Raw genomic sequence first — 16,574 nt, 5'->3', positions numbered from 1 at the left:
TACCTTATACTTTCAGTTCCCCTTATTCTTCAAGACATTGTCTGCGTTTGTGACATGGTTTTTAAAAGTGTTCAGATATCACTGGGCCTCCGACGTGTGATGATTTGATCAACCATTTCCTCCATGCCATTGTTGAACAGTTACATCTGCGAGAATGATGGGTGAAAGAGAAAGGTTGGAGTAAAGAAAGTCTCGCTATATACTGGCCAGTGTGGGAACAAAGACTGATGTGTGGGTTACTGGTTTCCAGCAAGGATCCTGTGAGTCATTCAGTCCAGGCAAGAGCTGATAGAAATCCTTTTGTTGAAACGCATTCAAAATGTCCTTTTGCTGCGTTGAACTGACAACTCTGGCCTCATAAATAAAGCTTTATCGTTAAATAAAACAGTGAAAGACACACGTCTTTCAACATATTGTGTGCCCAGTCAGTTTAAATTGACAACTGAAAGACCTCACAAACAAACAAACAATCACTGGGCACTAGCCCCAACAGGCTTCCGTCATAGCTAAGCCTATGACAGAAAAAACCCAGTTAACATGTTTACCCCCTGTACACGTGTCTGCATATCCGTCTATAACAATGGACAAGTTCTTTGTATAACATTCTAAATCTTACACACTTCTTAAGTGCAACTTAGAAAAGCAACGTGGAATGATGCTTTTATTCTATTCCTGTTCTTTGAGATAGGATTTCCTTTTGGCTCAGTAAATGCTGACCTGGGACAGGACCTGGGCGTGGGCCTGGATTTGGGAGGGGTGTGGTTGCTGCTGTGGGGCCGGCTGGGGGCTCCCTAGCGATGCAGAGCCTCCCACTGAATGGGGTGTACCAGGAGAGTGCTGGGGTGGGGAACACTGGGACTGGTGCTGCTGCTGCTGCTGCTGCTGTTGTTGCTGTTGCTGGAGATGTTGAATCTGCTGCTGATGCAGCTGATGCTGCAGCTGCATGTGCTGCAGCTGCATCTGCTGTTGCTGTTGCTGCTGATGCTGATGTTGTTGTTGTTGTTGTTGTTGTTGTTGTTGTTGTTGTTGTTGTTGTTGCTGCTGCTGCTGCTGCTGCTGCTGCATGTGGTGCTGCTGCAGCTGCTGCTGGAGGTGATGTTGGAAATGCTGATGCTGCATCTGCTGCTGGATCTGCTGGTGGTGCATCTGCTGCTGCTGCATCTGATGGTGCTGGAGGTGCTGCTGCATCTGCTGCTGCTGCTGCATCTGCTGCATTGCATGCTGCTGCACCGGTTGCATGGGTGGGCTCATCTGAGACACCGCTGTGGACTGGGCACCCGCCACCATGCCCCCTCCGGCACCCATCTGGCCGAGCATCTGCGGTGGCATCCCGGAGGACATGTTCGGGTGGGAGACTGTAACCGAGGTCACGATCTGACTGCCCCCTAGTCTCATCTGCAGAGGTTTTGGGGCAATGGCCCGTGGTATGGCTTGTTGGAGGGCCTGGGCAGCTGATGACATGGTGGGGTGCTGGTTGAGGGGTGAAGGCAGCACTAGGCCTGGGGACAGGCTGGTGGAGGCCAGGGTCTGCTGTACTGAGCGGATAGTCTGGGCCTCAGCTGATTCTGCTGCAGCCTGGATGGAGAAAAAAAAATATCAAAACCTGTATAGTTTCTAGACCTCAAATTGCTTCATTACAAAAGAGCCATCTACAACTTCACAGTGCACTATGTAATACAAGGAACACTGAGAAATGTAATTCACTTTTCTGTCAAATTCACACATTTTTCAGGTGAAAAGAAGAAACGGTTTCTCACCTTGGAAACCAGGCTTGCACGGTATGCGGCGAGGGCTTTTAAATATTCTTTCTTGGCAGCTTCTGTTTTGCTTTTGTAAACCTGTGATGACACAAAGGTACGTGTGAATGGACAAATACAGCTTCTTTTTAATTAGAGACAGTCCCTATTACCTAAGGCAATAAATACTTACACAGATCACATACAGTATATACATATTGTTTCCTGCCTGAATCTCTGATGATCTAATGTTCTGCAACTCTTCTTAACTAGTGCAGATGACATTTTTGACGAGTCTGAATAATCACACTTTGTAGTACCTGCTTCTGCTCTTCTCCCAGACCGTCCCACATGGAGGCCACAATCTTGGACACCTCTCCAAAGGTGGCGTTGGGATTCTGCCCCTTAATAGCGGCCTGGGTGTCTCTGAAGAACAGGGCATAAGCTGACACTGGCTTCTGAGGCTCATTGGGATCCTTCTTCTTCTTCTTCTTAGGAGTCTTGGGCTTCTTTGTGGGATCTATGGGGGCTGGTCGCTTCTCTCCAATGACCTGCAATGATTGACGTGAATTTGTTTAAAAAATCCCCACAATTACACTTTAATACAGTCATCCAAATGATGTCTAACTTCGCTCACCCTGTTGCCTTCGTCCTGGTCGTCTTCGTTGATGGAGCTGGACGGAGACGGCGTGGCGGACTTGCTGGCAGGCGGTGACGGGGAAGTATGGGTGATGTTGGGTCCCGCCATGTTTAGGCTCAACTGTGCATTGAGCTGGGATTGGTTGATGGTGGTCAGCTGATTCCGTGATATCATCCCATTGGGGCTGTTCATGCTGATGATGGACTTCATCACCATGGCTGGGTTGGGCGGGTACTGGCGAAGATGGCCTGGCCCAACATTCTGTAAAGAGATTAACACAAAAGCACAGGGGGCTTTGGTAAGAAAATAATAATCGAACGTAATATTTTATTGATCCCGTTCCCTCTGCTTTCACGCTTCCCTTGAGGTTCTGGCTGCAGAGACTTGCACCTCACTCTCCAGCTCAAAGGTATCACTGTCCTCAGTGTGATGCTCATGAAGCTGTGTCTCTTCACCAGAGAGGAAATCGGGTCATTGGATTCTGTGGATTGTTATGTGGCCGATCGCATGTCACAATGTCCTGGGTCTTAAATGTCTCCATTACAGGCCATGATAAATTATCTTGACACCCGAGGATCTGACTTTATAAGCCAGTAATAGATGGCTACACTGCTCAGTTGATTCATTTCAAAACTCTATTGTATGGAAATCTGTGACACAGCTTTTGACTGGCTGGTCCCTGGAGGCAAACAGTGGACTCAGTTCCCCCGCGCTGTGGTACATAACTTCAAAATACCACAATAACAAGAAAGACAAGTTCAAGTCGCAGTTGGTATGCATGCACCTACATGTCAGTTTAGTTTGAGGTGGCCACGAGCCTTCCTAGTTACTTTAAGGTTATAACTCTGTGAAAGGCGCCTCTTTCATAGATCATGTTTGACTGCCAAATTGTGGGAAAAAAATACTTCTATATAATCAACTCCATAAATCAACTGGCTGAAGGTATGACACTTAAGAGCTTTGGACAGGTCCCCTCCCTTCTACGATCTAGGGTATAATGCAATAACGTCTTCAAAATCTCTTTCACTTTTTTTTTCCTGGTAAAACATTTGGTTCTTGAAAGAGTCTCAGAGAAGGTGCAGGCAACATGTTTGCATTGATTGTGGCGAGGATGAAATTACAAGGACTGCCAGCTCCCCAGAGGGAAGACTGATCAGAGAGCCAGCAGAGCTGACATGGAACAGAGGAGGGGACGTGAGCACAACAGAAAAGGTGATTTGTTCTCCCTGGGTACATCCATCTGGTATTCAGCAGCACAAACCCAATCTCTCCCAACATCAACACATCATAAACCCACACACCTGGCTTTATTGAAAGAACCTTATGAAAGCCTGTCTTCAAAAACAATATTGTAACACCATTTCAGACAGAAACATATTGGATCTACAATCCATTTCTTTCTCATATGCCATGTCTACTGCTTATCATAAATACAATCTATGAAGTGAGAGCGGATTTATATTTACATGTGCTTGGAATACTCTGCAAAAGGTGAGGCAAAGGTGGAGAAGAAATTGAAGACATATTGTTGCGATTCTTCAGTTTTCTCGCTAATAAAAGCTGCAATAAACAAGCCTGTGAAATGACTGTGATTTACATATCTGCAACCCGCCATGTTCCAAGTGCTATTGTCATCTTCATTACTGGGAACACGATGGCTCGCAGTTTGCTCTCTGCTCGCTGCGAACATCAAAGATGCACACACTGAGCTCATTAGTCGTGGCCATCTGTATAATAGCACTTTTGCCCAATCCCAATGTTGCAGTTTTGACTTAGAGCAATGGCCCATTCTGCCATTTGTTTGGAATATGGCGATTGCTTCTAAATGGCCTTTGGATGGTGTGCATTTAAAAAAAAAATGCACTGGTGACCACAGTTAAAACACTTAACCATATCAGATTCAGTCTTACTTTATCACATATTATAGCAATAACTGGAGCAGCAGAAACGTTGCTTTTCGCTCTGTGTAACAAAAGAGCGACAGTGGTTACGTCAGTGAGACGCCAGCATTAGCACATGTCTGATTAGAATGAAAAGATAACAGTTAATAACACACTAGTGGAGGAAATCATCTTAAGTAACAGTCGCCTTGATTGTGAATATGAATCTGGTAGTAGGATGTTTATTTATGTCCCTCTACCTTCTCATTTGCATTTTGATTGCAGTATTGTCAGCAGTCACAGCAGACATCTAACTAGATATTTTGATAGTCATCGTAAATCTGCAAATAAGTCCTTATCTTGAGTACACAGTGGCCAGATGTGCCCTCCTCAGTCAGTTCTAGGTGTGCCGTCTGTCTGGCTGTTTGTACGTCAAACACTGACGAGCTGAAATCTACTCCCAAATCAATAAGAGTTTTTTTTTCCAGTGTAAATTAATTTTGTAATATTCCCCATTGTGTTGCTTTTAATGTGAAAGCTGAAAAAACTGGCAAAAACATAATGCTGTGAACAATATGCTGCAAAAAAAGAAGAGAAACAAAAAGCTTGTTTTGTACATTATTGTTGACCTCATACACACTTAACACAGCAAACACTCCACACTGAGCCACATAAAGCATTCTGAAAACTAGCAGATGAGAAAAAATAAACACTACTGACAACGTGTGAAACCCTTTCCACAATAAAACGCGGGCCAATAAACACAGCAGCTGGACTCAAAATGCAACATTATGCATTCACCGAGTGATAAAAATCTCAACACCGATGTCAGAGAAAGCAGGCTCCAGTCTGTTCTTAAAGATATTGGAAATCAGAATTTGGGGAGAATGTATGAACAGTGGCACCATGTACTGAGCTGTAACAGGCTGAAAAGAATGTTAACAAGTTCAATTTCCATTCAATCAATGCCAGAGCTCTTGGAAATGTTCCATGGCAGGAGAGGGGTAAAATCATCTATATGGTAATTATAAGGATGAATCCCCCAGTAACTTTCGCCAGCATGAAAGGTCAGTCCTATTAAAGATAGTTTATCAGTGCTCTGCACATATTCCTTTACTCGGCTTCTAAACGGGTACATCATTTTATTTTTTTTTTCCTCCATTTTCAGCAACCTGCTGAAGTCTGTGCTTAAGCCAAATGAGAAAAATGGAATTTTGAATGCCGGTAAAGGCTATAATAGCATGAAGATAAATTGTTTTTCTTTCCCCTGCCCTGTCTCAGTCAAACACACGTCTCTGTCCTTCTCTCTCTGTGCTGTGCAAACTGAGTCTATCTATCTCCACAACCTCTAACCCCCACTTTAAACAAATCTCTCTCCCTCTCCCTGGTTCTCCCCCCGCCCCCTCAGACTGTGAGGCCAGTAGGTTCCCTCCCCTTGGTCCGGTACAGCCACTGACCCATACCCCCTTTTCACCATTTCTCCTGATGCATTATGGGTATTTAAAACTTGTCCAACATGACATCATTTCATTTTGAGAGCAGCCTGAGAAAAGTAAATTACAGAATCAATCATGCAGAAGGTCAAGCTGAGACTTCATTACAAGTATTGCATGCCTGCATGAATATCTTTCATTTCTGACTGACCCAATATGTCACAATAGCTGTCTGTCGATGGGAGAAAAGAAAAAAGAAACAGAGTGAAAAAAAAAAAAAAAAAAAATCCACTCTCTTAAATTGATGTACAACTCATGTCAGTGCTTCTTGGCTTGGAAGGGAGATAAGAGGGAAGTGTGGAAAAACATGCTTTCTGCTACAGTGCTCACATTTTCCATTTAATTCAGGATATAGTGGTTTTTGACCAGTCAAAACCGAGAGTATTATACTCACTGGCAATCTACACAATATCAAGGCATATCAAATCATGTGAACAACAAACTACAAATGGCTTTTTCAGCCTCCATTTCATCTTGCATGTTGCATGTGGTCCAAACACACTATTCTGTATTCAGTATTAGCATATCTTTGCTGCTGTAAAGCTAATGGAATGAAACAGCTAGTTGGAAATAAAAAATATATAATGCATCGACTCATAGTGGCAAATGTAACAAGACAGCAGGGCTCATATCTCTTAAATATTGATTTTAACATCTAGTACAACTACTTGACTACTGCAGGTTTCCAATCCAATCATGGAGGACATTTCAGTACATGCTTACATGTGTCAAGAAAAACCTAAAATGTGGTGAAGGCACCAGGTGTTTTTTGAAATGGAACCCAGAGACCCTCGCTGTGCAGCAGGGAGAAAATCGAGAAGAAATTGTGAATAAAGCAATACTGGCAGCTCTAACTCCAGTACTATTTGGCACTATTGAGATTCAATCACAAATCAGGAGGACACATGCTGGGAGACAAAAATGAGAGTCAGAAGCTTGTTAGGAGAGCAGATTAAATAAATAATGACTACAGATTCAAGGCTTGCCAGACACATTGCAGCTGAGAAAATGTATTTCTCTTTGTAGAAGCCCGGCATCTGTGGCCAATTTGCAAGACATACGCTGAGCATTATGGGGAGAGGAATTAGCAGAACACTTGGCAATGCAATGACATGGAAGAAGCTTTTGAAAATAGCCCAGGTATATTCACTGGTTGGGTTTCTCATTAAGTTCTGATAAGAGACAGGCTTTCACACACACTAAATATTCTCAACCAGTAAGCCAGCATACAGAAAGAGAACCAGGACGAGTGTTTGGGAAATATGAGCATGGTGGCTTGATGAAAATGTAATTGCAATAGTGCATGGTTTATTTGTTTGCCCCTGCAGCCATAACAAATAACACAGAATGTAATCATGTATATAAGGTTGTCATTCCTTTATCAGTGTGCTGACAAAATGACAAAACACCCCTCTTAGGGCCTTCGTAAATCATTGTCTCTGTACAGAGAATGCACTGCGAACAGCTCTGTTACTTATCTCATTTAAAAAGTTGCGTTGGCTTTTCAAGGCGAAGATAAAAACCATAGATGAATAGAATTTCTATAGGCTCAAGACTTTTGGGGATCAATCCCATTTACAGGAAAAATGAGGGGCCACCACGAGCCTTCCTGCGGTACAATGTGTGATGACTGATAACGAGTGAGTAGTGTGCCGACGACAATGCCACGAGGCAAGGAGCAGAAACCACATTCTGCCCTCAGTTTTTAATAGAGTCTCCGCACAATCAGAGACATGAGCCATGCAAATGGTGTTAAAGAGGAATAATGTTTGAGAATCAAATCTAATCCTCCAGCAAGTCGTGAGAACAGTCAGGAATGTAATTGTGTCAGGGTTTCCGTTTCTTCCAGATGTAGAAAGCTTAACTGACCATGAAATGAAAATTCTTTAGGCAAAAGCCTTCAGGGCTCTCTCTTACTGTATGCAGCGGAGATATTTTAAAAGCCGCAATTATTTTACATGCCAGAAGCATGGAAGCAGGAAAAAGATCTGTAAAATTTTATAGCCCCCTTCTTATAAGGAATGTAAATAAATATCTGTGATATCAGTGGGATTCAACAAATGTGCTGGAGAGGAGGAGGGGGGGAGCAGGGGGTCTAAAACACATTTCATTTATTCACACAGTTCTAATGATCATGGCACCTCTTCTCAATGTGTTTTGTGGTTCACAAAGCAAATTCAGCATCAACATTATCATCATCATCACCTCTCCACTCATGCCTTTGTCCTTTCATTTCTTTCCTCATAAATGAATCTTCCATTTTTGTAATAGGTCTGTAAGACAACTAGTCAGCCAGTGACATTTCCATTATTCCTCCTCAATGCTTCTATGATTGTGGCATTTGGAAATGCCTTTCCATCCCAAGACAACAATCTTACAATCTATAGTATATAACAGCATCAACATAAAGACAGTGATTGCTTCATCTACTGCTCCATGTTTGACCATCTGTATCAGGGGGAAGGAGGATTAAGCTAAAAATATGTTCATCCACTTGTTTCTTTGAGGCTAGTTCTCTACAACACAAAGACAAAGCTGATCCTAAACTCCAAACAAAGCATGCGTCTCTTCTAAAGACCTCGTGTGACATTGGACAGAAGCATGCATCAGCATTTACGGCACAAAAAAACGGCTTCTGGAGGCAACATGAATTAAATATGAGCATGTGAAACTGTGGCACTTTTGGGTCCCATTTTCACTGTCCTTCTGGGGCTGAATGCGCTTTGTACTCTAACACCTGTGATCTATTCACATCTGCTCACCTTACAAAGGGGGATCATCCACACTCTGTGTGCTTTTTAAAAAAAAACTCCTCACAGTAAGTAACATAATATCATGACATTTACTCAATGTGATCATATACCTCCTGTGCTGTAAACAAGGCCAGATGCTGTGCCAGATGCACTGACAACAGGAGGCGTACAAAAACTGTGAAGGTGACATTACGGTTCAGTAAAAGGTCTCATTTAAGGACTGTATGCTTCTGATATCAAGGGTCTCCAGTAGTATATACTTATAAATAATATCTTTTAGTTTGGATACACCATCAAAAACCACATCTGGAGCAGCAGCTACAAGTAGGACACATACTGGAGCAGCACTAGTGCAGGATTTTCTGTGTGTTGACAAATGAGGATAACAATTCTCTGGTCGCAGAAAATAAAGAGACTTTAGTCCACTACTTTAGTAGTGGTATATATGCATAGCAGTGCTCACCACAGGTTGGCCATTGTTGACAGACACCCCTTCCTGGTCCATCATGTTGCGTGAGATGGTAATAGAGGGCAGATCCAGGCTCTGAGGAGGGAACTGAGGGATTAAGGGACCCCTGTGCAGAGCTGGGGGCTCTGGCATTGCCGGGAAAGGTGAGTCCACTTCTGATAGACCCAGACCAGACTCCGTCTCAGGTGGAGGTGTAATGGGAGGAATCTCAAACTCCTCGTCTCCCAAGCTAGGTGTATGAAAAGTCTGCAAGGAGGAAGGGAGGAAGAGGAAAATTGTGAAATCCAGCAACACAAAAACAGCCAGGAAGCATTCGCTGAGGTGGGCCTTATCTAACATGCCGGAAGGAAACCTTCAGGGATTAAATCAGACAACTTTGTTTAAGAGAAGGAGTGTTTTAGTAGCGTGGTAATACACTTGTCTGTAAGTGCACTAAGATGTAACATTTCCTAAACCTATTAAAGTCCACTTTGAGGAAAAAGATGGAAAAAGGAGCATGTGGAAGAAGACGTCAAAAGCAAAAATATCAAGCAGCAATCACGGGAGGGAGAGGATACATGATAAAAGCCCTTAATCTTTGGGATGGAAGATGTTGGGTTGAAGTGCAGTGAAAATACACGTCACAGGGAGATGGGTTTAAAGAACATTTTCAAAGATTATTACGCTTGGCCAGAAGTGTTTCTTTTTGTTCCCCTTGCCTGCACCCTTAAATCTGCTCATCAAACAGCCTAATCCTTCTGCCTTTCGAATTAAAGCTTTTGGTCACACTTAATTTGCTTATGTGCCTTTTTGGAGATGGGACTGTTCACCTACTTGGTTCTTGTTTTCATCTGCACATTGCATTAAGCTGCTCTTTGGAAAGCCAATATATTCATATCCTCACAATGACCATGCTGCAGGTCCACATACATGCAGCTGCACAGGGCCCAGCATTCTATCTGAGGCGCCAAGTTACTGAAAAGCTCTTCAAAGCATGGGTCTCCTACTAAAAGTGACATGATTTTAACTGCTAGCACTTGGCATACGGCTTGAAATCATAGTGGCATGGTGCTAAAATCAGGTTAAACTCCCTGTGCTGTTGGATGCGTTGAACAGCATGTGACACGAAACAAAAAGAAGCCAGCTCTGCATCGAGAAAAACTAAGTGCTTCAGGTTGATCTCAAACACCACTTTCTTGGTCTCGGGTCACTTTTACAGTGTAAAACCTGCCTCCAGCGACCTCATCAACTATTTGAGATTGCAGACAGTCCTGGCATGAAAAGAATTGGTTTGGAGGCCAAAAAACAGGAGTAAATAGACATTCATACCAATTCGAAGAGGCACCAATGAGTCTGCCGCATGCAATTCACCTTTTCACACACCTGTGTTTCATTTTCAGCAGGATTGTGAGTCCTGGAGATGATCATGTCTCACTTTTTGAGATAAACCCGGTTTCTTTGAAAGGGGAGCTGGTTTTACTCACATCCTTCGTTGGCTCACTTTTAACAAAATGTGACAACATTACAACATTTAGTCACATGTAAAGCATTATTGCATGCATAGGAATCAAACTCCTACCCCAACAGAGGTGAAGTTCTACTGACGTCCAACCTATAAACCTGATATTAGGAGCTGCATGACCTGCCAGCAGAGCTACCTATGGCCAACAACAAAGCTAACCAGGCATGTCTTCCCTGTCTTCCCTGTCTTCCCTGTCTTCCTCTGCTCTGTCTTTCTGTCTCTGGTATAGGATAGAATAACAGTAGGGAGACAACGGAGGGGAATATGCCAACACAGCCCCTGATTAGGGAGTATTAATGTTCCCCTTGCTTGCTTTAGCACACAGACACTTGAAACTAATTCATTGCCTACTCAGGGCAGCTGTCTTGACAAGCACTGATGAATTCCAGTGGCAGAGGCAGCTAATAGAGTTTTCATTCCCCCCTTTTCTGCCTCTCTTCCTGCTCCCTACCACTGTTTCACTTTTCACTGCTTGTTTCAAAGCTAGAGAATCAGTTCTCCTTTCAAAAGGAGCTAAGGTCATATTCATCACAGCCCTGGCCTCTGGCTCGCAGAGTGCAGAATAAATCACAAGCACCTTCAGTAGGAACCATTTACTCGGAGTCCTCTGCTGTCATATGTCATATGCCTCAGTCCACTCAAAAACCTCTGGAACTTAGTTCACATTAATGCCTACTCAACAGCATGTGAATCAAAACAGAGCATAAAAAATATAAAACAAAACTGCCATTAGTCATGGACAAAAAGTTCCTGTGGCACATGGAAAGGATCAGAGATCGTTCATCATCACGGTCTTCATTCATCCTTTTCAACGTCCCCTGTGGAGCAGGGTCAATCTCCACACCAGCCTTGGGATCTATGGTCCCAGCCTCATCTGTATCATATCCTGTAGCAATCTGAAAACACTGGCACACTATTATAATCTCTCTGACAGAAAAGAATCAGCCCTGTCTTGCCTTGTCCAGTACAGTCAGATAAACTGTGCAGGCTGTGATACTTTGGCCACATTTATCCACATAAGCCCTTGCAGTAATGCTTTTGAGGAAGGAAACATATCACTTCCATTTTCTTTTTTCTTGCTCTTGCTCTACTATGGATACTATTTGCTGATGCAAGTAGGTTTCCTCTGTGTAAGGTAAACCAGGGCAGGACTATATAGGCCATTGGATCCTATAGGTGGGTGCATTGTGGCCTGAATTACAGAGCCAACCTAGAGATTTGAGATGTCAAAGAAGAAGGTTGGCTGAGGTGAACTTCACTTTTGTAGGAGAGCAGCACAAGCGTGACCGTGACCTTTAAGCAAAACACAGACATGTACTTGGAGGAGAGGAATGCTAGTGTTTAGTGTCTGCTCAACAGAATGGAAGTAGAGGACAGAAAAAGAAAATAATTACCGTGGTGGAGGGAAAATAGAGCCGGATCGGTATCAAAGACTGAGCTTGTGTGCATCGCCTCTCTTTGTTAATGATGATACAAATTAACATCTGCACCAGGGGCACTGATAATGGAGACATGGCGTTTGTGTCTCATTTGGGGGGGTATGGAAGATGTCAGCTGTCTGCGAAGAAAAGGCCCTCTCCCCGGGGAAGAGGTGCCAGATTTTACTGGAACCCACAGAGTGTTGCAGTGTTGCACACTGTCTAGTGTCATTTCACATAAAGCCAGTCTAATTCTGCACCAGGAGCAGCTTAGGGGGCTCTGATCGGAGATTAAGAGATGCACAATCCACTTTCTTTGCATCACCAGCCTGATTATCCATTTAAATTGTTCTGAAAGGCTCAGCAGAGCCAAGTGCCAAGCCAGATGCTGGCTTGGGATGTGCAGGCATGTACATGTTAAAGGGTGGGCAAGGAAGAGCATGAGAGAGAGAGAGAGAGAGAGTGTGTGTGTGTCTTTCAATTGGCAGCCACAGGGTCCAGTGGTATGAGGGACAGAGCAGGGCTTGTAACAGAGAGGCCTGATGTACCCAGCATGAGCATCCTGAGCAGGTATGTGGGAAATCCCCAGTCCTGAATGCCTAATGGAGGTGGTAAACCTGGACCAAACTATAATGTACTTCACATAATTATATAGACAAAGAAAAAGGGTGGGGTTTATCTAGGATGTAGTGATAAACAACTTAATAAATTATAATAATCAGAATTACTTGCATATGTACAGCAGTAAATAAAGTACATTCAATGGTAAATGTTGTGCCTATCCATCTAGCGGATGTTGAGATATTTCATATTCATCCTCTAGGCACCATGAATATCTCTCCCAAACTTCATGGCAAACTTTCCTTTAATTGTCAAGGTATGTCACTAAAAAACAAATATGTCAACCTCAATGTGGCGCTAGAGGAAAAGTCAGGGGATCACCGAAGTCAGTAGGCTTCATCTTCTAGGAAACATGAATGTGTATACAAAAATTCCATCCAATAGTTAAGATACTTCAGTCTGGACCGCCCGACCAATATTGCTATCCCTCGTGTAAAGATTGGCTAAAAGTGACTATAGTGCAAAGGGTCTACAAAATGTTGTGTTAAACTCTATATGCTGCTTTATATGAAGTATAAGCTCATTGTTTTAACTCTATATACCAAATGAAACACGAAAACAATATTTACAACAATAGAAACATACAGGGAGGCGAGTAGGAGATGTGGATCAGTGAATTTTCCCTTCCGATGTTTTTATCTCTGTGGTGCCATGGTGCTCTTTCAATATCAGGACAAAGAGCAAGAAAAAGCTTTTCAGGCAATATTCCCAGTCCTTCAATAAACATAGTAATGCAATTCACAGATGCAATAACCAAGACTTGTTAAAGGCAGCAGCATGCAATTACAGCATATAATAGGCCCTGGAATCAATAGAGGCAGGATTGAGGATCCAGTTTCAAATATCTAGACAGGCAGAGTGCAGCTACTCAAATGACAACATCAACCATGGCACCCCTAATCAACATTATTTCAAATTTGGATCATTTGTAGTCAATTTCTACATATTTATAGTTCATTACACGTCCCTAATTTGATTGGGAAAGTAAAGTGATACATCTGAGTGGAACACAATCTCAGTGTACAGTATCCTCTTCCCTGAGGGAAGCAGTCAAGCTTTCCCTGCTAGGATGTATGCTTTACCAGGCACACCAAGGTCATCTTATCTCATCGTCTAAGTGCATAAGGTAAATGATACACTGGCCATCTAAACAGCAAATACAAGTCTGCTGTTCTGATGTAGCAGCACTCTGCCTTGTGCACAATACACACTGTATGCAATTTCAAGTATATAGTGTGTGTTGTGCACACAAATAGTAGCTGGATGTAAATAGGTTTATATTTAGCTTCAAGGCATTTGCAGTAACGCTTCTTGTTTGCAAGCAGTTGTTTCCAAGAGTCAAAGCCCTGACAACCAGAGTAGTAAAAAAATTAAATATACTCTCACCAAAGACAACAAACTATAATACAGTATATTTAAGTGAAACATTATTCTTTCTTTTGAAGAAAGAAAATACACATTCTTCCTCTTATAGATGAAAGGTTTAAGTCATAAGCAATTTCTGCTACAGTCTCACTTGGCCTGGGACTGGTATGGCCAGTAGCTTATGGCAGCTTATGTTAGCTAATGTTAGCAAACTTTAGATAGACATATTAGTGACTCAGTGACTGACTTTATGGCCCTACTTGTGTAACTGTTACACATGTTTTAGCATTTACCATTTTCCCAAAATTGTCAATTGTGCCCCACAGTAGGCTAGCAGCTGTTAGCAAAAGTTACATTGTCGCACTTGAAATGATAAAACAACAGAACACTTGCGTTGCAATTTCTTCACGTAAATCAACAGGTGGTTGGAAAAAAAGGGCCGCAAAGCTATTGACTGATTGTTCAAGCAGTCAAATTTCACCAGGTTGAAGCTAAGCACTGCTGCTAACTTGCACACTGTCTTAGGAACAACATGGAAGTTATAATATTATTGTGGGAAAACTTGTTACAATAAGTAATGTGCTTCTAAGAGAGATACATTTTGAAGTTACACTAATTAGAAAAGAAAATCATTTGGAGAACTAGCGAGCTGGCGGTACAGCCTAGCTAACAACGGAATCTTTCTACACAAGCCAGATGTTTGAGTCCAACTAAAGACACAAAAAGTAGGGGTGAATCTTCATAAAATACATAAAGGCACAACCCTCTGGTTGAATTTGAAAACAATAGCTAACCAAATGTGGTGGCATAAATTTAGCCTTGCTGTCAAAGTCAGCTGTTCATCATGGAGCTCTCATAACGGAGACTTCCTTTCCCACTGTACCCTCAGCCCAAGGCAGGCACATTAAGTAGATTAATATGGCATTACAGTGAAGATAGTGTGAAACCTCACAACTCAAAGTGGAAATTACATTAATCTTACTTTAGCTCAGGTTGCAACAAACAATACTTTGGACACTCCATCCCTTGAAAGGAAAAGTCTATGCTTAAGACTTCTTCTCTCTGCTAAGCACAATACCATCTGTGCCCTAACACTGGAAACAGTTGTTCCTTTTGATAAAATGCAAATGAGCTAGGCTGTTTTTATCAAGGAGCCCCCCCCCTCTCCCAGCCCATCCCCCCTTTCCCTGACTGCCACAGTGGGCCCTCGCAGCTGGGGGCTGAACGCTCTCCAAGCAGCTTGTGTCGGCGTGGTCCCCGCTGCAGTGGGCCTCAGCAGCCAGTGGATACAGAGGATGTGCCCACTCAGCGTAAATGTGGGGGAAAATTAAACTTCTTCCACAACAGTCTGTGGCTTTGTGAAGTGGCCACTTTATGAACATGAGGTCACACACTCAAAACACTTCTGTGTAGCTGCCCGAGCATGAAAGTCACAGTTGCATCCCAACAGCCCAAGTGACGTGAATGAAAACAATAAGGTTAACAATGACATCTATCTCAGTAGTTTGGAGCAGTGTAATGATGCTTTACTGTGGGTTTTGAAGCCAGATCAATCTCCCTTGCTAAACTGGATGAGATTGGCCTGTTTGAACCACAGAGGATGACGGATATTTTTGGTGCACTTGTCTCTAATGACAGGGCAGCGGAGTGGGTGGAGGGGGAATAGAATGGGTAAATTTAGCACACTGTTAGGACTACTATGGCTCAGAGAGGCGGTTATATACCTCGAAAGAAACAACTGTTCCCTTCTTTCTTTTAATGCAACAGTACCGGGCACATAGTTATTTCAGCAGCTCCACAGACTCAGATTGTTGGTGACATTTCACTTTTTCTAAGTGTCAGCAGATAGAGTGGCTCTCAGAGTGACAGAACTATACAACCTCTTTGGGCTCCTTCATTATGTCTTTGAAAAGAGGAAGAAAACAGGTGTTTATATCCGCAGCTTTCTGGGATATCACTTTATCTTACAGAGTGCAGCTAACACAGTCAGATCACGTCAACTCTCAGAAGTTACTATGAGGCAATATGTGGTGAGCCTAGGTCATCTTTCTGTAAGCATATTGTCTTGTGTGGATCTCAGGACAGGCAGCATTTGAGCAGGAGGCATTTCAGGCAATAAAAGAATGTTAACTGTGACAAAGATGGAGAAATTCATATCGGAATTTATCGTTATGGATGTTTTGGAGGGCTTTACTGTGTGAAATATAGGGCTTATAGGGAGTATGTTTGCATGTTCAAATGAATTTTAATATGGAAAAAAGTAAAGTATACTCACATCACCAGCAGCGAGCAGGGCACCGTTCGCCTCCGCCATGTTCATGTAGTTGTTGTTATTCTGGAACTGCAAATGAAGACAAAAAAAAACACAATGAGCCTACTCGTCTCCAGATAACATCCAGTGCAACTCGAGCTCTCCCCTTTCATAACGGACACCTGTCACTCAAACAGATTGTCACACTTGGCTCTGAATGTTTACACACCGAGTTAACCCCTTTCTCTACGTGCACGGGCGCATTCTGCCACTCTGCCATTATTGTGACATGACAAGAGGCATGCGAGAGGCCCTGGTCAATTCAAACCAGGGTAATGAGAATCTGGTCTGGCTATTCAGCTCTTATGGGATGGCAATTAAGAATATGTTTGCATCACAAAGCCAAGTATCAAGATGCGGTGGCAGGTTATTAACTTCAAATAAACT

At 42.9% G+C, this 16,574-nt stretch overlaps 1 protein-coding gene across 1 annotated transcript in view; it reads right to left on the bottom strand.

Moving 5' to 3' along the window:
* Positions 1–702: 702 nt before the first annotated feature.
* tox3 (TOX high mobility group box family member 3) overlaps positions 703–16,574 on the bottom strand; it is a 38,030-nt gene continuing 22,158 nt past the window's right edge. The window contains exons 2-7 of the mRNA XM_070909782.1: positions 16,152–16,217; positions 8,966–9,217; positions 2,374–2,637; positions 2,057–2,287; positions 1,758–1,838; positions 703–1,575 (exon numbers count right to left, since the gene is read on the bottom strand). Of these exons, the coding sequence (XP_070765883.1) occupies positions 703–1,575; positions 1,758–1,838; positions 2,057–2,287; positions 2,374–2,637; positions 8,966–9,217; positions 16,152–16,217 (1,767 nt within the window). The remainder of the gene's footprint in view (positions 1,576–1,757; positions 1,839–2,056; positions 2,288–2,373; positions 2,638–8,965; positions 9,218–16,151; positions 16,218–16,574) is intronic.

The sequence above is a fragment of the Enoplosus armatus genome, chromosome 1 (genome assembly GCF_043641665.1).
Source record: "Enoplosus armatus isolate fEnoArm2 chromosome 1, fEnoArm2.hap1, whole genome shotgun sequence".
Classification (NCBI taxonomy): Eukaryota; Metazoa; Chordata; class Actinopteri; order Centrarchiformes; family Enoplosidae; genus Enoplosus; species Enoplosus armatus.
This window is presented reverse-complemented; position numbering and strand designations above follow the sequence as displayed.